This window comes from Oryctolagus cuniculus, chromosome 10 (assembly GCF_964237555.1).
Source record: "Oryctolagus cuniculus chromosome 10, mOryCun1.1, whole genome shotgun sequence".
Classification (NCBI taxonomy): domain Eukaryota; kingdom Metazoa; phylum Chordata; class Mammalia; order Lagomorpha; family Leporidae; genus Oryctolagus; species Oryctolagus cuniculus.
Genome location: NC_091441.1, coordinates 43,444,638 through 43,468,097, shown reverse-complemented (window position 1 = coordinate 43,468,097; position 23,460 = coordinate 43,444,638). Strand labels below are relative to the sequence as shown.

At 36.0% G+C, this 23,460-nt stretch overlaps 1 protein-coding gene across 7 annotated transcripts in view; it reads right to left on the bottom strand.

Moving 5' to 3' along the window:
• NOL4 (nucleolar protein 4) overlaps positions 1-23,460 on the bottom strand; it is a 373,271-nt gene that overhangs the window by 237,959 nt on the left and 111,852 nt on the right. For all 7 annotated transcript variants that reach the window (XM_051851303.2, XM_002713494.5, XM_008261193.4 and 4 more), the window contains one exon: positions 12,828-12,960. In XM_051851303.2, the coding sequence (XP_051707263.1) occupies positions 12,828-12,960 (133 nt within the window). The remainder of the gene's footprint in view (positions 1-12,827; positions 12,961-23,460) is intronic.

The window sequence follows — 23,460 nt, the reverse complement described above, 5'->3', positions numbered from 1 at the left end:
TTCAATACCCTCCAGCCATTCTTTCCTCTTATTGACCCACAATCTATCAACCCTATAGACCTAGTAAATGAAGATTTAATGGTCAATTTAGCTCCATGATGTAGTTGAGTTTTTTTTTTTTTTGTCTGAACAGAGACCTCGCGACACCAGCTTCAAAGCTCTTTTCAATGCTGACATTATTAAATTGTTGAACTGTCTAAAACTATGGTTATTTTTATTTGTAAAAAACTAATAGCTAGCTGATCCAAACTAGCCAAGAAAGTTGTGAAGAAATACAGCCTGGTGTTGACTTTACAGTGAGAGTATGTAAAGGTTTGCCAAATGAGAGTTAAATCAAGCAACCAAAATTTAGAAAAACAGATGATTCACAGGACTTTCAAATTTGGATGATTCTACATATGGCTAAGTATATGAACTGATAGGATTAAAATTTATTTGAATAAGTGCACAGAAGATACATATTTTCTAACAACTCTTCAGAATCATGTTTTCCTAACCATGCTTATGCTTTAACACATACACAAAACACACTATTTGAGGACTAAAAAAAGGTCTAATACCTGATACTTGGTTCTAACAGAAATTTGGCATCTCCTGGGAGTGCAAAAACATTGAATGTTGTATTCATGCAATCATTCATGTACCGGCAAAAACTGTTATGAAGATAATGACAAACCAAAAGAGTAATACCTCACAACAAAGAACTAACCCAGAAGCAAAATTTAAATTAATCTGACATCTTTCATTGATCTGATTAGATTCTCCAAGGCAATTTTGGAATCTAGCCAACTTTTTCCTAGCTTTCCAGAAGACCTAACTGAGACAGTATTGTTCTGTGCAGTATGACAAGGTTCAGACTGATACCCATAAGCTAAGTCTCCAAACAAGCACTCATCTATATGAAAAACCACTCATGTCATAAAAGTGCCAAAAGGCAAAAGTTTAAGTTGAGAAAAATAGAGTAAGTTTCCAAATGATACAACTTCAAATCTAAGAAGAAAATTATATTCCTACAAAAGTACTTTAAATAAAGGGATAGAAAGCATGCCCTTCTTCAGTAGTCACATATTGTTATAAGTTCAATTGTTCTTTCTTCTTCCACTTTTTGGAAACAAAGAATTACTGCTTAAAAGCAATGTCAATTGATCAAATACATACATGCACAGAGGAACATCATTACAAAAGGCGTTAACAAAATTTCCTCCATTTCATAGTAACATTTTTTATAATTACCTGGTTTATGTATTTTACTTATAAATGTAGTGTGTATTTTTGAAAATCATGGTGTAATTATTTATAAAGAAATTATCTTAAAGACTGTTTTTTAGAAGCTTCATCAGTTTAACTATCTTGACTCAGAATAATTAATTATATTCATCATGTAAATGATTTTAATACAAAATGTGGGGAGCAACTGGGAGCAACTCGGACTAGACTAAGTTACTGGAATTAAGACTTATTTTATGCATCTGCTCTCCCACAATATGGCGCTGAGAAGGGAGAAGCAGCTTCTACACAGCTGCCTCCAGTTCAACCAATAAACAGCAGGACCTGCTCCTGATTGGAGGAGAGCAGCGTACTCGGCGTGTGGGTAGCAGAGTTGGGACTGGTGGAAGAGGACTATAAAGAAGGAGAGAGACAACATGCACCAGGAACATCTAGGGGGAACATCTATCTGAAGGAACACCTGTGCAGCCCCCAAGAGAGCCGGCCTGCGGTGTGCTGCTCCCCCGCGGAAGTGGGGAATGTGGCAGGGGGAACCGCCCTTCCACGGAGGTGGAAGGGACAGTAGCCAACCCGGGAAGGACCAGCAGCCAACCCGGGAAGGACCAGCAGCCAACCCGGGAAGAACCAGTAGCAAACCCGGGAAGGGCCGAGCAGACGAAAGAACAACGCAGGGTCCTGTGTTGTTCCTCCACGAAGACGGGGAGCGACACAAAAGAACAAGTCAAATTATGAACCAATAGAAACATTGTATCATCTTCAGATACTTTAAGTATAGAAGTATATGCAAGCTAAAAATTGGTAGCAATAACTGTTCAGAAAAGATGTAATCTTGAAGTAAAATACTTTGTTACATTTGCATAAAAACAATATTCTTTGAACAATTTTACTTTGTGAAAAATTTCTTAAGCATTAGAAACAGTTAAAAGAAAACAAAGTTGCAAAACAAAGAAAACTGCTTCCATAAGACAACATAATCTCACTAGGGAATTTGGTGTTCCGCCTGGAAAACATTTTAATAGCTTTTCTAATTAAAACTCACCATCATAAAAAATTAACAACTAAATTTAATTTCATACTAGTGATACTGTTTTACATCATTTTTATTAAAAACATGTTTTATTAGATTTTCCAACTAAATTAAATGGTGAATAGCAGTTGCTTTTATGGCTGGTTTATATGCTTTAATAATTACACAAAACCATGCTATTCGGCCAAATTAGATGCAATTTTCATCAGGAGCATATTTTGCTAACATTTTATTCACATATACATGGAGTAGTAAAAAAGTATTACATATGTATTTGTGTATGTGTGTGTTCTTAAATTTATCCAGTTTGTTCAATGTTCATAGAGATAATTGAACACAGATTGAACACTTCTTAGACAAATTATATTAGTTTTTTCAAAACTTATTAAAGAATTACCATATATGGCAATTGTCAAAATTAAGAAATGACAGCTAATTGAAACCCAAGTAAACATGCATTCTATTCCCCACCCAGAAGGCACTGACCATATCCCTAGAGCATGAACCACACCACATGACTTCACACTCTCTAAACTGTTGATGTCTTGACACTCCAATATAGCTGTAAGAAACATGAAACATATATATATATATAAATATAGTGAAATTAGATCCATATATATCCTTATATATATTGAAATTAGATCCATAGCTATCACTACAAAGATCAACTCACAATATGTCAAAGACATAACTTTAAGATACAAGGCTATGAAGTTGCTATAATAAAATGTAGGGGAAATACTCCAAGACATAGTTATAGATAACCACTACTTAGATAAGACCCCCGAAGCACAGTCAAAAAAAGACAAACAAATGGGATTATATCAGAAGCTTCTGCACAGCAAAGGAAATGATCAATAGAATGAAAAAATATTCAACAGAATGGGAAAAATTATTTGCAAGCTACCTGAGAACAGATTAATATCCAGACTATATTAGCAACTTAAAAAAAAAAAAACAGAAACAATAGAAATCCAATTAAGAAATGGGCAAATGGCCTCAACAGACAGTTCTCAAATAAGAAATATAAATGATCCTATATATATGAAAAACCATTCAACATCACTAGCTATCAGGAAAATGCAAATCAAACCCACAATTCCTGTCAGAATAACTAAAACCCAAAAGACAGAGAGTAACAAATGCTGGTAAGGGTGTGGCGAAAGGGGAACACTTAGACACTGTTTGGAATATAAATTAGTGCAGTCACTGGAAAATCGAGTGGTGATTTCTTTAAAAGATAGAAATAGACTTGCTAAATGATCCAGCAACCCTACCTCTGGTTATATACACAAAAGACTCCAGCACATGTTTCAAAGAGATACCTGCACCACCATGCTTATAGCAGCACTGTTCACAATTGTGAAAATATGGAATCAATCAAGTGTTCATCATCAGATGATTGGATAGAGAAAATGTGGTATATACAGACAACAGAGTATTATTCAGCTATTAAAAGAATGAAAATATACCATTTGCAGCAAAATGGACACTACTGTCCATTTTGAGTAAAATAAGCCTGTCATCATGTTGAGTGAAATAAGCCTGCCACAGAAAGACAAAAAGCACATGCTCCCCCTTATATTTAAGAAAAATTTAAAAAGAAATTTTAATTTAAAATTTAAAAAGAAAAAAACACTACAAGAAAGATGCCTGTGTGTATCAGTATTGTAGCAAATATAGTCTTGTAAAACTATGTTTTATACCTTTGTTAAACCAATGGTTAAGAATGATAAATTGCTATAGTTTCAATGATCAGTGATTAAAATTTTCTATATATGGGTGAAATGTTCATCTTTCCATTTGATTATTATTTATAGCCCTTGCCTGTATTCACACTAAACTAGGGTCTTTTACTTGTTTAATTCTTTATTTGGTAGAGCATTAAGCCCTTGATATTTTTTTCTTTTTTTTTTTCTTTTGCAGAGTGAAAAGGCTTTATTGGCTTCCATCAGAACGGAAGGGACAGAGAGAGAGCACCAAGTCACTCAGACGAGAGGAGAGCGAGGTTACATGGAAGAATGGAGAGCATACACCTGGGCAAGACAGGCGGGCGGCTCAACTGAGACGTAAAGAGCTGAACATGCAGTTTGTTTGGACTCCCTAGGTTTTTAAGGGGGTCTGTTTAACCTCCTCCCCTTCTCCTCCAGGATAAAGGATGGGGAGTCCTAGCGAAAGGGTTTGTTGGGTGAAAATTAGCAAATTCTTCCCCAGATTTGCTGGTGCTAGGCAGAGCAGAGGGTAAGCCCTTGATTTTAATGTAAATTGAAAATATGTTATCTCAAAAGCATAGAGAGAAAGAAATTATAGGAGGATGGAGGGAAGGGGAAGGGAATATCAGTATATTCTTTGAAATGTATCTATTAACTATATTGAATATTTTAAAAACTAAATTCACATTATGAAAAAATCTATAGATTTGAAAACTGTTTCTACCAACATGATCTACAAATTCAATTTTTTCATAAACATTTTGAAAGTATGTGTGTATGCAAGTGGTATATAGAAAAAATAATAATGCACTATACTGTAGATTGTCAGTATGGCTAACAGAGTGCCACTGAGAGGACAAAGAAGAAAAATAGATAGAATTTAGCTTACAAATCATATTTATGGTGAAAAGTTACATTTTAATCATATAATATTTGAGCACTGAAAAACTGTCTGAAACAAGCAAATGAAAGGAAATTAAAAGTATGAGAACAGCCATTAATTAGTATAGTTTTCCATTCTAGAGGAGAAATAGATAATAAGTGAGAGATGAAGTATTGTTTCATACAATGGTAAGTCCTCTGAAAGTTGTTAGCAATTGAAAAATTGAGAAGATAGTCCTGAACTCAGAAAAAATGTCAGTGCTTGGAGAAGCATATTTGGAATTCATCTGGGCATAGATGGTATTGAAAGCAACATAATAAATGTGGATTCAAACGGACTGAGAGTAAGAAAGAGAAAATGAATGACTGCATTCCAACATGTGCAAACTAGGATACATAAAAATAGTTCCTACAGAAAACTGGGAATGGAAGACCATAGGAAACAGGGATTATTTTCCTTAAAAACCAGTGTTGAAGTAGATGAGGTCAAAGGGTTGATAAAAGAATAGGCAAAGATTTCTTGGATAAAATCCCAGAAGTACAGGCAATAAAAACAAAAATAGACAAATGGGATTATAGAAAGCTTAGAAGCTTCTGCACAGCAAAAGAAACACTCAATAAAGTGAAGAGGCAATCTACAAAATCAGAGAAAATATTTTCACATTGTACATCTGATAAAAGACTAGTATTCAGGACATACAATGAGCTCAAGAAATTCAACAACAACAACAAAAAACAATTCAGTTAAGAAATCAGCAAAGGACATGAAGAGGCATTTTTCAAAAGATGAAATGCAAATGGAAAACAGACACATGAAAAGATGCTCAGGATCACTAGCCACCTGGGAAATGCAAATGAAACCCACAATGAGGAAGATGGCGGTGTAGCAACAGGACATTAGGTGTCATGCAGGGAAAAAGAGATAGTTAATAAGGAAAGGAGATACAAGCCGGTGACAGAGCAGTGAGAATTTTGTGCAGAGAAGCCCAGGAGTCCAACAGAGAATGGGCAGGTCCACGCTGAGGGAGCAAAAAGTGGTGGAGGCATGGAGGAGAAGGCAGCTGGGAGGCTGACACCATACCCTCCCCTCCCTCCACCCCGGTGGACCAGGTGAGGCATGTGGTCATGAGTTCATGGAGCTGTGGAGAGCAGCAGGCGGGGGAGACTGGCGAACTGCATTTGAAGTTCCAAGCGAGAAGAATAGGAGAACAACAGAGATCAGGCACACCCCTATCCATCTATGTCTCCCCCCTCCCACAAGAGAATGTGAAGCTGGCTGAGAAAAGCCATATTGTTTGTTTACATCTTCAAATGTAAGCAGGCAGGTACCACATTTGCCTCCCATGCACATGCCCATCAGTTGCAGGGGCCACTTCACAACACCCCTACCCAGGAACGAGGATCACAACATTTCAGAGTAATTTCCACCCCCACCACACAAGCTGTACAACAAGGAGAAGTCCCAAATATCAAAATCCTGAGCTCATTTCATGCACCAGTGAGAAGTGAGCCTGGCCCCTGTAGGCAGGTCTTAGTGCACCAGAGCTCTCATAACTGCCCCCATCACTATCGAAAAGAGATCAGGACTCCCAGAAGTGGGTGTTTGTGCTTCCACTTGCAATGTACAGACACATAGCAGCTCACAGCAGAGGGAAATCTCAGCATAAACACCAAGATACATATTAAAGAGAAAAGCAACCAAAAATGCCAAAAAAAAAATAAAGGAAAAACCTTAATAAGAAAAAGGAAGACTGTATGAGCCCCCTAGGAAAACTAGAACTCTTATTCAATAATAAAAGCTGAAGAAGAAGAGTGAGTATATGCCAGAAATGGAATTCAGAAAATTAATCATCAGATTACTTAGAAGCAATCAGAGACAATCTCATGATCTAAATCAAAAGTGTTCCCAAGAAATTGAGATGTTAAAGAGAAGTCAGAATGAAATACTAGAAATGAAGAATTCAATAGATCAAATAAAAATGTAGTGGAAATCCTTAACAATAGAATAAGTGAGACATAAGAAAGAATATCAGAACTAGAAGACAAATTTCTGGAAATAATACAGTCAGACCAACACAAGAAGAAATTAGGAAATTGAAAAACACGGTTGGAGACCTACAAGATTCTATCAAACGACCCAACATATGGATCCTAGGAATTCCAGAAGGCATGGAAAGAGAGGATTAGAAGGCGTTCTTAATGAAATAGTAACAGAGAACTTCCCCAATCTGGAGAAAGAAAGAGACATGCAATTACAGGAAGCACACAGAACTCCCAAAAGACACACCAGGAAAGAGCTTCACCTCAACATATTGTAGCAAAGCTCTCCTCAGTAAAACATAAAGAAAAGATCTTAAAATGTGTATTAGAGAAACAAGAAATCACATTCACAGGAAACCAAATTAGACTCACTCTGGACTTCTTATCACAAACACTACAGGCAAGGAGAGAATGGTGAGTCTTCCTCCAAGTCCTAAGAGAAAAAAACTGTCAACCAAGAATATTGTACCCTGCAAAACTCTCATTTATGACTGAAGGAGAAATAAGGATTTTCCATAAGAAACAGAAATTAAAAGCATTTGTAACTACTCGCCCAGTATGACAAAAGATGCTCAAGAATGTGCTACACCCAGAAACAGGAATCTCACTACAAAAGTAGATGCACGCAGAAAATGACCTAGCAAAAGTACAAATGAAAACAAAATATAAAAAAAGAACTATTCATGGAAACATGGCAGGGCAAAGTCGGTACTTAACAATACTCACACAGAATGTATATTGTCTCAACCCCCCAGTTAAAAAACAAAGACTGGCTGAATGGATTAAAAAATGAAACGCATCTATGTGCTGTCTACAAGAAACACATCTTATAAACAAAGATGCACACAGACTGAAAGTGAAAGAATGGAAAAGATAATCCATGCTAACAAAGGCCAAAAAAGAGCTGGTGTTGCCATCCTAATATTAGACAAAATATATTTTAAGACAAAAACTATTAAAGGAGACAAAGAAGGATACTATATCATGTTTAAAATATAAATTAAACAGGAAGATGTGACTATTATAAAAACCACTATAGAAGACAGTTTGGAGATACCTCAGAAATCTGAATATAGTCCTACCATATGACCCAGCCATCCCACTTCTTTGAATTTATCCAAGGGAAATCAAATCAGCAAATAAAAGAGTTATGTGCACACCCATGTTTATTGCAGCTCAATTCACAATAGTTAAGATATGGAATGCCTGTAAATGGAAGACTGGATAAAGATATTATTGGATATGTACTCTATGGAATACTACACAGTGGTAAAAAAAAAATGAAATCCAGTCATGTGCAACAAGATGGATGAATCTGGAAAACATCATACTTAGTGAAATAAGCCAGTCCCAAAAGGACAAATACCCTGTGTTCTCCCTGATCTGTGATAACTAACAGAGCACCTAAATGGAAACCCGTAGAAGTGATATTGACACTATGAGAAGCAATGACTTGCATATCCCTTGTCTTGACATTTGAGGAACAGTTTATCATTTTATTTATTTATTATTACTATTTTTTCTACTTAATACCATTGGTTGAAACTCTTACTTAACATAGAATTTATCATAGGTGTATTAAGTCAATTGAAAATAAATCCCAGCCGGTGCCGCGGCTCACTAGGCTAATCTTCCGCCTTGCGGCGCTGGCACACCGGGTTCTAGTCCCGGTCAGGGCGCCGGATTCTGTCCTGGTTGCCCCTCTTCCAGGCCAGCTCTCTGCTGTGGCCCGGGACTGCAGTGGAGGATGGCCCAAGTGCTTGGGCCCTGCACCCCATGGGAGACCAGGAGAAGCACCTGGCTCCTGCCTTCAAATCAGCGCCGGGCGCCGGCCGCGGCAGCCATTGGAGGGTGAACCAACGGCAAAGGGAAGACCTTTCTCTCTGTCTCTCTCTCTCACTGTCCACTCTGCCTGTCAAAAAAAAAAAAAAAAGAAAAGAAAAGAAAAGAAATCCCAGTAAAAAATAGGAGTGGGAATAACAGAGGGAGGAGCTGTACAGTACACATTCCCATGGACTTACCCCTAAGGGTAAATCTAAAAACTTACCATGGGACTCCAAATCCCATTAAGCTGGGTGGTACTAATGCCATCTTATGTGTTAAAGTGATCATATAAAGTATAATTGGTCACATATATAGGATTAATTGTCAAAGTGTAACTGATCATATAGATAGGATTAAGTACCAAAGGGATCACATAAATAAGACCAAGTGTCTGGTAATAACAATAGATAGAATTAACAACAGACAGAACAACAAATGCCCTAAACAGCACTCTGATCTCAGAATCAGCCCTTCAGGCATTGGGATCTGGCTGAAAAGCCCATGAGAGCAAGGAAACCCAAGACACTGTGGCAACAAATGTTCTACATGAAGGATCTCAGTGAGACCCCAGTGGACAGAAGGGGCCATCAAAGAAACATGTGCTTTTCTCTGAAGGAAGGAGAGCACTTCCATTTTGCTTATCACCCTGTCTAAATACTGAATGGAGTATGTGGAATCAAAAGGCTTTCATAGCCTTGGCAGTTCATGTCAAGAGCCTTGGGTGATCACTGACATCAAAAATAAGAGTGTTAATTGTTAAATTAACAAGAGTCATTGCACTTACTCCCCATGTAGGACCTCTGTCCTTAAAGAGTTGTACTATGAGGATTAACTATAAAATTTGAGCTCAAACAGTACTTTATACTTTGTACTTTGTACGTGAAGGGGTACAAATTGTTGAAATCTTTGCTTAGTATAGAGTTGGTCTTCTGTATATAAAATTAAATAAAAAATGAATCTTAATGAAGAATGGGATGGGAGAGGAAGTAGGAGGTGGGATGGTAGTGGGGGTGGGAGGACGGTTAAGGGGGGAAGAACCACTATATTTCTAAAGCTGTACCTGTGAAATTAATATTTATTAAATAAATGCCTTCTTTAAAAAACACAATAAGGTTTCACCTCACCTGAGTTAGAATGGCTATCATCCAAAAATGAAAAAATAACAAATGCTGGTGAAGATGTAGAGAAAAAGGTACCCAATTACACTGGTGGTGGAAATGTAAAGTAGCACAACCTCTATTGAAGACAATATGGAGATGCCTCAGAAATATGAAAACAGTTTACTATACGTCCCAGTCATACTACTCCTTGGATTTAGCCAAAGAAAAGGAAAGCAGCATATGAAAGAGTTATTTATACTCCCATGTTTACTGCAGCTCAATTCACAGTTGCTAAGATATTGAATGAACTCAGATGTCCATCAGCTGAAGACTACTATATAAAGAAAATGTGGTACATATACATGATGGAATACTACTCGGCCATAAAAAATACAATCGTCTTTCACAACAAAATGGATGTAATTGAAGACCATATACTAAGCTAATTAAGCCAATCCCCCAAATCCAAATATTATATATTTTCTCTAAATATGTGGTAGTTAGCACAGAATACAAAAAGTGTAAGAATGAAACTGACATATGATTTGATTATCACTTACAGCTCATTTATATTCCTATAAAACAGAGGTCTTCCTACTTTAATTGTCGAATATGATGGTTAGTGGTATATTACATTCATTATTATATAGTAAATTGAAAGTATGTCATTGTAAAAATTAAAGGGTAAAAAAAGAAGCAAAGGAAGGAAGAGGGATTGAGAATGGGGAAGGGAGGGAAGTATGGATATCTCCTACGAACTGTATCTAGGAAATACTTAAAATCTCCATTAATAAAAAAAATTTTTAAATTAAAAACTGAAACTCTTCCATCTAAACACCACCAACAGCAACAAATATGAACTAGGCAATGTGAACCTGTTCTTGTTCTTCACAAGTGAATGTTGAGAAAAGATGAATGCCTACCTGAGAGGAGGCAAAAGCAGTCATGATGAGGAAGTAAAAGTGATAAAAGAGTTTCATTGTGATGGGGCATTGCAGAGATGAAACAAAGAAATAGGGCAATGAACAGAGGGCACAATCTGATCATCTACAGTTCGAATGTTTTTGCAGCTTCCAAAATCCATGTTGAAACTTAGTCCTCCATTCAATGCTATTAAGAGGTGTCTTTAGTGGGTGATTAAGGACTCCACCCTCATGTGAGGAATTGGTGACCATATAAAAGGGCTTAACAGGCAGAGTTTGCCCCTTTTTCCACCTCCTCTGTCCCAACTACCAAGCAAGGACATAGTGGAGGATGCTGCAATAGGACCTCATCTCAGAAGGTACCTGATGGAGCCTCGATCTTGGACTCCAAGTCTACAAAATTGTGATAAATATATGTTTGTTATTTATAGTTTACTCAATCTTATGCATTTTTTACAGAAGTACAAATGAGCCAAGACAGATCAATGGAGGTTTTTAAGAAAGGGCATATATAACATAATATTTGTGGGTTGACTCAATCTAGCAGAGTGGGGAAAATATCTTATACAGGACAAAGATAGATACTTGCAAGAGAAAACTCAACAAAAATGTGTGAGCAAACACTTCTCATGTGTAAGAGAAGGCTTATGTTGAAGAAAGAACAATAAGGTATTACCCTCGAAGCACATGTGACAATGTGCTTTCCAGTAAGGTAATAGTTAAATGCATTTTATTAAAGTCATCATGCATTTATGTATCATTTCAATTACTCCTTGGCCAAATATCCAGAACTGGCAACTCTGAACAAGAAAACAAATTTTCACAATGAAAGGCAGCCTCCTATTATCTAAATTCCCCAAAATTATAGGCTAAAATGGATGAGGGTATAATCAGGTAAAACACATAAACAAATAATTGGATAAAATGGCATGAATTGCTAAGAACATTTCTGTTTTTCTATTATTTCAGTACCAAAAAACTGCCATTAAAAAACAAAATCTGAGGAATGTCTACTCATGGTTTTATAAGAAAGGAGATATTTTGTATCTAAATCAGAAGAACATCATTCTTATCATAATCCCAATTATGTGTTCTGTCCACTGCAATGTCATTTGTGTAAAGCAGGTAAAATATAATCTTAAATTACATTGAAAATCAAAATACTCCTTTTCTTCACATAACTCATATCAACAAGGACACTGACAGCTTTTGGATTCATCTGAAACGAGAAAAAGAAATATCCACCTTTTTGGGACTTGAGATTTCTTAAGCTTTGCCAACATAAACGGCACAAATAGCAGCATGAAGTACAGCAATCTTCTGCAAGTGTCAGAGAAAGCAAGGAAATATCACCCCTGCCCTGGCTGACCACCTATAGATCTAGGAATAAAATCAGAGTCCAAAAGTTCTTGCAAACATGTGAACTGCAGGATGTAGTAAGTGTAATCTTAAGTTTTCATCCACAATTACTCACATAAGGAATATTTACTTGCTTCCATAATATTACACTTAGAAAAATCTACAGAGAGAACTTTCAAAGGTCACCACAAATATTAGGTCTAAGGTGTTTACCACATCTACTTTTCTCAACTTCCTTCCCTTCAAGAACAATAGAATGACTGAGGAATCCTCAGTGGGTCCAGGAAGCAGATCATGATCTTTCTCTCCTTAACATCTGAACAAAGTAGCTGAAAAATCATAGCAAAGTATCTTCTAACACAGCAACATCACTCTGGCAAACTGTTTTTTCTCATCCAGTATATTTTAGTCATAACTTGTCTTTCAAAGAAAAATAGTTTTTTGATCATCATTAAAGTCTTAATTCAGTCAGAAGAATGATGTCCCAAGAAACCAAATCTAGAAAATGTTATCACAGAAACCCAAACTACATTGATATAACACATATATTAAATTTGGGGAGCAAAACCCATACAAACTTGGATTTTGTAACTGATTATTTATTTATAAAACATTCTACGATCTTATCTCTCAGAGGATTGTTAAGAAATGATTAGCACTTTAGCAGATTCTAACACATTGTTGCTTTTTGTGGCTCTGTTTATTTGTTGGTTCAGTTTGAAAGGCTTACCATCTTGTTGGCCATGAAGAGTCTGGGGACTTTGCATTCTTTCCTCGAGATTGGAGCTAAGATCAGAGTTCACAGCTGACATCCGAGTTGAGTCACTCATATCAAATTCATCACTTTCTATTGAACTTTCATCCTGAAAATGGTTTTAAAATATCATCAAGCATCATAAAGCATGGTACATTCAAATAGTGACCATTTTATCTGTATGGTCAGTTAAAGGTCAGCCAGTAAATAAGCTTTTATAAAACGCAACAAAATATGTTACACACTAATAGATGCTTGAAATAACTAATGGAGAAATTTCTATCCTCAAGGAATTACCAGATTTGGAAATATTCAAACAAAATGTCTATGTACACATACTTACATACACATTTTTAAAGGCAAAATAATGTATTTAGGAAGATTATAATGTGGGAATTAGTCTGAATAATGAAAGAATGGGTTTTTAATAATTATATATTTTAATAAGTTACTTAGTATATTATAAAACATAGCATAAAACATGTTTTGATTAATGTTAAATAACCTAATAAAATATTATAAGCTAGACTCTTAGAATATAGTCAGAAATGGTTCACCAAAGTTTTTCTTATGTTAGTAAATAGGATAGATCCTAATGGTAAAAATATCTAGATTCACAGTCTGCATTTGGTGTGGAGAAAAGTAATCTGAAGGTATCCTTTGTTTCTTTACAATGATTATAAATACAATCACAAAAAGGAATTCTAGGCAAAAATGATCAAGATTTCTTTACCAAAAGTCAGTTCATAAAATAATTAAATTACCAAATGGTTAACACACCAAATGGCCAATTCTCCAAAGCCTGTAAAATACCAAATCTAGGCTACAGTCATTTCACTGAAGCAAGCTCCTTCTGGAGAAATTATTTTTGGATAAATGGTGTAGTTATGGAGGCAGAAACCCTGAGAAACCTGTATAAACAATTCACCAAGATCACCAAGTTTTATTTTATTTTGTATATGCTTGATCTGAAAGTTTAACAGTAATATATTTGCATAGCAATCATGTTGATATTTATGTTGTAGAAATCATTCTTTATATGTGTTCACTCAACCTTCATTACAACCTATGAGTTAGGGACTAGCATTCACCCACTTTTACAAATCAAGAAACTGAGACACACTCAGAAGTAGGATTCATATGAAGCCACTGAGCCTAAGGAAATAGCTTCTTTGAATAAGTAGAGTTAGCTTGTTTTCGTAAATGACATGTTGGTATCAAGAGAGAAGATGACATGCTGAAGGGGAAGGGGTAGGAGTGTTCTAGCAAAGTAACCATTGGCATTCTGATCCGCAGATCAGGCCCAGGTGACTGTGGCATCCTTCCTTCACCAAAAGTGTACTTATGTCTTAGTATACATGGCACCACCAGCTCTTCATTAATCCAGCAAGGAAATGCTGCACCGTGCAACCTCTAGCTCACCAGTTACATGGACTTCTCTTGGTGGTACACCCTCTTTCAGTACATTATACTCTTCTCCAACTCTAAATTCTAAGAATATCCAAAGTATTAAAGAGAATTAAATAACAGAATTCAATGTGTGGACTTCAAATATTATCAATGTGTACCATGTAACTAAATATGTATGTATGTGTGTATATATATGTAACTGTGTGCATGTAATAAGTAATGTAGATAAGTATTCTAGATATCCATAAGTAACACAGACGTGCATTACATATACCACATAGAGTGTCTGTGACATCTCAATATGTTAGAAGGTATTCTCAGAACCCATACTTCCTGAATTCAGATCCATGCTCTGCCGCTTATTAGACTGTTACTTTAAGTCAGTCATATAAACTTTCTGTGCCTCAGTTCTTTCAACTATACAATGCAATAATAATAAAGTCAACTTCATAGGGGTATATGAAAATTGAGAGGCTTAAGTATTTAAAATATCTAGAACAATGTCAAGGTAACAATATGTACAATAGAAGGCTTGTGTTGCTTATATATAGAATGCACAATTCCACAACATATATATTTATTACATAAATATATACAATAAGATAAAATAAATTTAAATAAAATGGTAAACATAGCTAATATGTTTTAAGTATCTGTATGTTCTATATTAATATATAAGCTTAGTCTTTATTTTTATTATATATACTACAAATAGCTAATTACATGTAATTTAGTAAAATATTTCTATGGCATATTTATATATAAAATATGTGTGTGTGGGTGTGTGTGTGTGTGTACATGTATCTGTTTAAAGAAGAGCAAGATAAAAAGATTCAGGTCATAGTACCTTTCTTTGAAAAGGTGTTAAACCTGCTACAGCACATTATAGATAATCAATACCCATTTTGTGACTACTGACATTCTTGTTAGCATACTTTTTAAAAAATTTGGACAGAGATTAAATGGTTGTTATATATTGTTGCTATTTAAGCAAACAAATTTTAAAAATTTAAAAATTTTTAAAAATTTAAATGTGCTTCAATATCATAAGTGGCTTAATGATTGAAAATATTTTAAACATTTTTCTCTATCATTACCTCTGAAACACAAGTATAATTTACTTTTTACAGTTCCAGCCCTCATTAGAATATCAATTGTGATTCCTTTATAAAAAGCTTTAATGTGATGGCCAGCATTTGGTACAGTCCATAAAGCCACTGTCCGTGATGCTGGCATCACTTAAAAATAATGATTGTTGTCCTGTTTGATTCAGTTCTGATTCAGCTCCCTGCTAATGGCCTAGGAAAAGCAGTGGAAGATGTCCAAAGTATTTGGTCCCTGCCACCCACATAGGAGACCAGGATGAAATTCCTGCCTCCTGGCTTTGCCCTGGCACAGCCTCAGCAGTTGCAGCATTCTGGGGAGTGAACCAGTGGATGCAAGGTATCTCTCTCTCTCTCTCATATATATATATATATATATATATATATATATATAATCTCATATATACATCTCGTATATATATATATATGATATACCTTGTGTGTGTGTGTATGTCTCTTCCTGTCTCTGTAAAACCAACTTTCAAGTAAACAAATAAATCTTTAAAAAAAAAAGCTTTGATGAGATTAAGTGAAAGTATTCATCCTGTTAGTTCTAATCATTAACTGTTTACATTATCTTTTAATCAAAGCTATCAAAGTGTATTATAAGAGAAGACTGCATTTTTAATCTACTGAGAGGAATACTAATCATACTAGGGAGAAGCTACTGAAGGTGTCCAAGGGAAAAGAATCAGAAACATGACTGACAGACTATGTAGCGACTTTACTCATGATCACCTTTAGACCATGCATCTAAATCTTTCCCTGTGTAATTCTATATTTTGTTTCATATGAACATCAGAAAAAAGTCTCCACATCACACAATGTGAGCTTACGTCTAACACAACTAACCTCTTATGATAATGAAAACCATGGCTATCCAACTTAGTAACTCTGCTTCCTTATAATTTTTAAAAATTAGAGCATATTTTTATAAAAATAAATTTTTCAGTCTAATTTTATTGAAGTTTTATTTCTCTTTTGAAAAGCTACTTGAATTGGCAACCCCTCAATGATTCCATATTTCATTTTACTTTCCATGTTCTAGATGTTACCCTCTAGAAGAGTGTCTATAATTCACCTCCTAATTTCCATTGATACTGTCTTGATTGGTTCAAAATCATATCACTCAATTTCCTGAACTATGTAATATTAGTTTTCTATTTCACCTACTCACCTCTAATTACTCCTCCATCAGCCCTGCCTATCAACTACTATTAAATTAATCTTTCCATTTCTGAACAAGCTACTCTGCTCAAAAATTTGCAGCCTGTCTATTGTCTCTCAAGTAACATGTAAGCTATTCACTCTAGCATTTAGGATTTTCCATAAAACTGCTGGAAAATAACTCCCACCAATCTCACTTTTGCTGTATATATTTTTTTCACTTACTGTTTTTTCTCAAACCAAATTAAAGTCTATATTAGCACCCTCTGTTTTAAATGCATTTCGTCAAATCTTAGTGTACATGAGATAGACCTTATTAAAAATTCAGAATATCAGATCCCACATTTCAGAAGTTGAGTTATAATCTTTTGGGATGCACTTCTGGTAAACCCCGCTCCGTAAGCTCCGCAGGTTATCTCTTTGCTGGTTACTTACACAGTGCTCTTCAAGAAACCACACTGCAATTATGGCTTTGCTCTACAATATTCTCTGTTCAGAAAAGTAACCACTAGGCACCCACAGCTATTGAGTACTTGAAATAGGGCTAATGCAACGTAAACATTGGACTTCTCATTTTCGCTTACTTGAAGTAATTTTCAATTAAGTTTTAAACAGCCACCTGTGGCTGGGGCCTATATTGGCCAGTGCATATTTGACAATCCCTCATTGTTAAAGCCTGAAAATACATCCAGTAATTCACTATTAGAAATGCAGTAAATATCCTAATCAAGACAGTGTTTTATATCTCACATTCTTTAATATAAATTTCTAGTCAAAGTATCTAAGTATATTTGGAAAAAAATTTAGTTATTATTAAATTCTCTTGGAAAGTCTGTTCAAGTTTAAACTCTACTCGACAGCTTATAGAAGGTCAACTGGTTTTAGATTGGATATAGCATGTTGTAGAAATCTTTTCAACATGGCAAGCACCAAATAACAAGCCAATTGATTAAAAAACTTTGGTAATATAAGAAGTTGAGTAGTTTTTCATGATTACTGATCACTACAGTGAATAGTCTCCATAGATGGTCACTATCAAGTCCTTGCTTTCCTGTACCTATGTACAATTTCTCAGACCAAGAAGTAGTACCTACTCCTTTTCACCTTGAAAGAGATTGCTTTGTTATCTGCTTTGGCCAACAGAATATGGCAGAAGTAATACTTGGCTAATTCCAGATGCCTGGGAGTGTTCTGCTTCTTCTGCCTTGAAAGCCTGCTGCCACAGAAGAAATCTGAGTACCCTAAAATCACCTCATTGTGCAGAAGCCCAAACTAGCCAGCCACATGTAGACAGTGACAGGCTGTGTAAACAGTCATCAAAATACCATTTAAGTGAAGCCTTCTTGAAACCTCCAGCCCAAATCATGTGTAGGTTGAATGAACCAAGTGAATGGTCCTAGCTTACACAACAAGTAACAAAAGAAATTCTATGGTGAGTCCTATTTGAATTCTTAAATCACAAAATAATTCAGATAGTAAATCATAGTTCTTTTCTTTAAGTTCTTTAAATTTAATGGAGAGTACACAGCTATAGATGACTGCAAATTACCTTCTTTTCCCCTTGGGCTATAACATATCACTCAATTTACATAAGTGATTTCTAAATAGTGAGTAGTTAGTGATACTTTAAAGTGGACATGCTGTAGATTAGAAAAACCATGGGCTCTAAAGACTGCAAAACCTAGATTTGAATATCTGATATGTTGTCTAATACTTTTATTATTAGAGTAAGCTTTACTAGCCCAAAGTCTTGGTTTCCCATTTGTAAACTGCAGATGGAACAAACGTATCCACTGTTGAAAGGATTAAATGAAGATGATGGATAGGATAAAGCCTTAGATAGAGTTCCTCCTATCACTTTATGAGATTTCTCTTTTTCTAATATATTGAACCATTTATAAAATAATTGAAGAGCATTATCTTCAGAGTGGACATTTAGCCTAATGACTAAGATATCTTCATCCCACATTGAAGTACTTGGATTTGATGAACAGCTCCAGTTCCTGATCCCAGCTTCCCGCTAACACAGATCCTGGGAGACAGCCAGTAATTGCTCAAGTAATTGGTTCCTGTCAGCCACAAAGTATACCTGAATTATAACCCTGGCTCCCGGCATTGGCCCTGGCCCAGCCTCAGCAGTTGTGGGCTTTTAGGGAGTGAACCAGCAGATGGGAGCTTTCTCTCTTCCTCTTTCTGTCTCAAGTACTTTTTAAAGAAGTATTACTTCTGTCTGTGTATGTGTGTGTGTGCAAACACCTCCTTAAATCCAAGTCAGTCTTTTCCTGAATTTTGTTATCTCTTTTTCTGAATTTTGTTTAGGATCTCTTTCATGTCTTTCACCACTACTCACAATCGTTTAAAAATATTTTATTTATTTATTTATTGGAGAGGTAGAGTTACAGAAAGAGAGAGAGAGAAAAAGATCTTCTGTCGGTTGGTTCACTCCCCAAATGGCTCAACAGTTGGGGCTAGGCTGATACAAATCCAGGAGCCAGGAGCTTCTTCTGGGTCTTCCACGTGGGTGCAGAGACCCAAGTACACTTGGGCCACCTTCCGCTGTTTTCCCAGGCCATAAGCAGAGAGCTAGATTGGAAGAGGAGCAGCTGGGACATGAACCAGAGCCCAAAAGGGATGCCAGCACTACAGGTGGAGGCTTAGCCTACTGTGCCACAGTACTGGCCCCTACTACTCACATTTCAATCCCTGGTAATTTTAGTATCTCTTGAAACATCCTGAACTCTCATTTCCATGGTTTTCTTCTCCAGTGGTCTTGTTCTCCATCCTTCATCCATTTTGTTCCTAGGTATTTCATTACCAGCAACTACAAATCTTCCATCATCTTGATTTCAAGTATCCCACCTCTGCTCAGTATCTCAAATTTTCCAGATCACTCACTCTATTATTCCAATCCCAACAAAATTACTACCCCATGATTGTTGTTTTCACTGACCTCCCTCCAGCAAGAATCACCTCTCTTGACCTCATCTATTTTCTTATATGGACCAAATTCCATGGTATGTCATTTTATTCATACCTTTGTATACCATTTTCCCTCTTTGAATAATGCCCTAAATACAATTAATTCCAAATTTTCCCTCACCTGATTTTACCATTGCCACTATATAGCTGAACATGGAGACAGGCAGTTATTTAAATGATTTCATGTTAAATATAAGATCATGAAACTCAAAGAGGGTCATTTTTGTACTCCATTCACTCTCCACTGTCTAGATTTCTTTTTCTCACATCCACTTATCTTCTATGACTTCTAATACCTTTTCAAAAATCCTCACTTTGCTTCCTTTTTTTCTATTGAGGATTTGGGAGCAAACTGGAACACTCCTATAAACTCCTCTTCCACTTCTGTCCACCTACCACTATTTGATCCTTCCTGCTTGTGCTCCACTCTAAAGTAAACTCTTTCAATTTGGTATAAGAAAACTGTCCTTGACTAATGCCAAGGGCATTACTTCATGAACTTCTCTTTTCCCTGCATTGTTCCCTCTGCTGCATGATTTCTATCAACATGTCACTGTAATGTCATTTGTCTGATCTTATAAAAATAAATACAATCACATCATTCTATTCCCATTCTAACTCTAGCTACTACACCCTTTCTAGGATGCCCTTCAAGGCAAAACTCTTCCAGTGACCTTGATCCCTCTAATTGTCTCTTACATCCTCTAAAATCAGACTTTCATTCTCACTGCCCCAAAAAACTGCTCTATTCAAAAGCATCATTGACTTTCAAGTACAAAATCAGTTCTCAGACTTTTTACTGACTTATGAGCTGGGTTGACACAATAAATTTTCAATGTATTCCTTGAAACACACTTTAGTTTTTTTCTAATCCACAAACTCTCCTGATTTTCCTTTCAACACACTGGCTGTTTTTTCTTGGTATCATCAGTGATTCCTTACCTCCCAGATGTTATAACATTAGGATTTCATAAGTCAAGATCATTGAGCTTTGCTCCTCAACCTGCACTACCATAGTAATACCTCCAGGTACATGACTTTATTTATTACATACAAATGAAACCTGGTCTTACATAGCACTCATTTTTTTCTTCATTCCATATGTCAACAGTCTAATTGAAAACTATTCCAGAATTTCTAAGAAATGTCCTAATTCTACTTGCATTTCTGATGAAGAGCTCACAACTGAACTTCTAATATAATGCCTCAAATATGTTTTACACACAGCATTTTTTGTACAAATTAATAGCTATGTTACCTCCTCACTCATTTAAAAAATCCTGGAGTCATCATTGGCTCTTGACTTTCTACCACGTTCCACATCCAACTGATGAGAAGAATCTTAAAATATATTCATAATGTTATCTCATTTCACTATTTAACTACTACTTCTCTGACCCAAGCCATGATCATTCTGTTTCCTAGACCTGAAACACCAGGAGCTTATATATCCAACTAAACTGCATGGGCCTAAGACCTCTGGCCACCCATGCCATTAGGTGCATCTAGAAAGATGCAGTAAAGGAAGCAGCTTTTCAGCAGAGAGGCACCAGGTGTTTCTCTTCCATGGGAGCCCTTGTAGTGGTCATGTAGCAATTTACATCATTATGTTGAGTAGACTGGGGACCTGGCAAAGCAGGCTCCAACCCTAAAGGAGGGATGGCAAATTACAAAAATCATCCAATTCAAGGAAATATAAACATTATTACGAGGGATTTCTGGTCTTCTGATAAAGTTTGCCATCAGCAATACTGCCTCGCAGCACCACTGCTATTTTAATTCTATCAAAGCTAGAAAGTTACCCAACAGCCAAGCTTTCATGCAGAAGGGAAAATGATTTTGTTAACTCTTTGATACTACTGATTCTGCAATAAATCTAGGTGGTACATTCTTGCTACTTCTTTTCCTGTAGTTTATCCTTAAAAAAAAAAAAAAAAAAAAAAAAAAAAAAAAAAAGATTTATTTATTTGAGAGGCAGAGCTACAGACAGAAAGAGGGAGACAGAGAGAGACATCCTCCATCTGCTGGTTCATTCCCCAAATGGCCACAAGGGTCAGAGCTGGGCTGATCCAAAGGCAGGAGCCAGGAGCTTCTTCCAGGTCCCCCATATGGGTGCAGGGGCCCAAGCATTTGGGCCATCCTCCACTGCCCTCCCAGGCACATTAGCAGGAAGCTGGATCAGAAGTAGAGCATATGGGACCTGAACCAGCACCCATATGGGATGCCAGCATTGCAGGTGGAGGATTAACCTACTATGCCCTGGAGCCACCCCTGTAGTCTATTCTTAACAGAGAAAACTATATAATTCTGTAAAATTAAATGTCAAATCACAATACATTTCTACCCAAAGCCCTCCACTGGCTTCCTATATTAATCAGAGTAAAACCCATTGGTTCTTAAAAGCATGAGGCCTTACATGACTTAGCTTTCCACAATCTCTCTAAACTCCTCTCCTATTGTAGTCTTTCCTGTTTATTTTACTCCCTCCATATTTACAATTTTTCTGGTCTGTCAGTTGCTGAACATGTGCTTGCCTCAAGAATCTTGTTCTGTATCCCTCTGATAAATATATACCTCATTTACATTAATCCTGGTCAAATGACACTTTCCCAGTGAAAACATTTAAAATTGTTTCTAAAGAAATGTCTATTTCTAGCCTTTGTGATTTCTCTCAACAAGATTTAGCATTTCCCTATATATGAGTGTAGACTTTATTTTCTTTTCCCGTCAACTGAGGATAACCTTCAGAAAGACAGGACTTTTGTCAATTTATTTACTGCTTATCTCCAGAGTATCAGGTTTATAGAAGTTGCCCAGTAAACATTGGTTGAACTTATTGGATTAATCTTTATTGAAAGTCTGATGTAATTTATCGCAAGGCATATCTCACTTGGATTCCATTTTAGTATGATTTACCTCTGACCTGTCTTTCGATAATCAAAATTTTCTAAAATTTTATAAATCTCTAAGTAGTCATTTATATGAATATTTTAAAGGCAGTGTATATCCAATTTAAAATTCTTAAATATGTACATGAGAACTAACTTCCTAATTCAGTTATAAATTTTTTAATACACTTTGTTACTTTTTTAAGATTTTATTTATTTATTCGAGAAGTAGAGTTACAGACAGTGAGAGAGAGAGACTGAGAGAAAGGTCTTCCATCTCCTGGTTCACTTGCCAAATGGCCACAACATTCAGAGCTGCGCCAATCTGATGCCAGGAGCCAGGTGCTTCTTCCCGGTCTCCCACATGGGTGCAGGGGCCCAAGGTCTTGGGCCATCTTCTATTGCTTTCCCAGGCCATAGGAGAGCAGCCAGGATTAGAACCCGCACCCATATGGGATGCCAGCACCACAGGCTGAGGATTAACCTGCTTCACCACAGCGCCGGCCCCAATCCAGTTATAAATTTGAAAGGATTTCTTTTGTGTAAAATACTTACGATGTTTTAAAAGGCAGAAGGACTCAGCATATGTGGGCTGTATTACTGGCACAAAGTTGATCCTTTTACTTTTTGGCCTTGAAATAAACATCAGTACTCAGTGAGCTTTGCACAAATAATTTGACTCTAACACGTTTATGAAATACTGATTTTTTTTAAATACATGATGAATCATGAAAATAATTTTCTCAGTTTCAAGGGTGGACAGACAATATTTTCTTAATTGTCTTGAAAGTCTTAAGCCCAGTGATTTTATTGTTACTTGTTCATTTATTTTTATGTGGCCAGCTGGTAATATATAATCTGATACTGTAACTGTACTAATATATATTCCTCACAAAGTATAACCTTAATAAAGGCTATTAAGATCAAATAATTTTATAAATAAAATTTGAGATTAAGCTTGCTCAAATACAAAGGCAAATAAAAAATTGATTTGAGCTTTATGAATAAAAGCTCAATAAAGTAATTGTAAAAGAGTTTAATGATACTTTACCAAAAACTGTG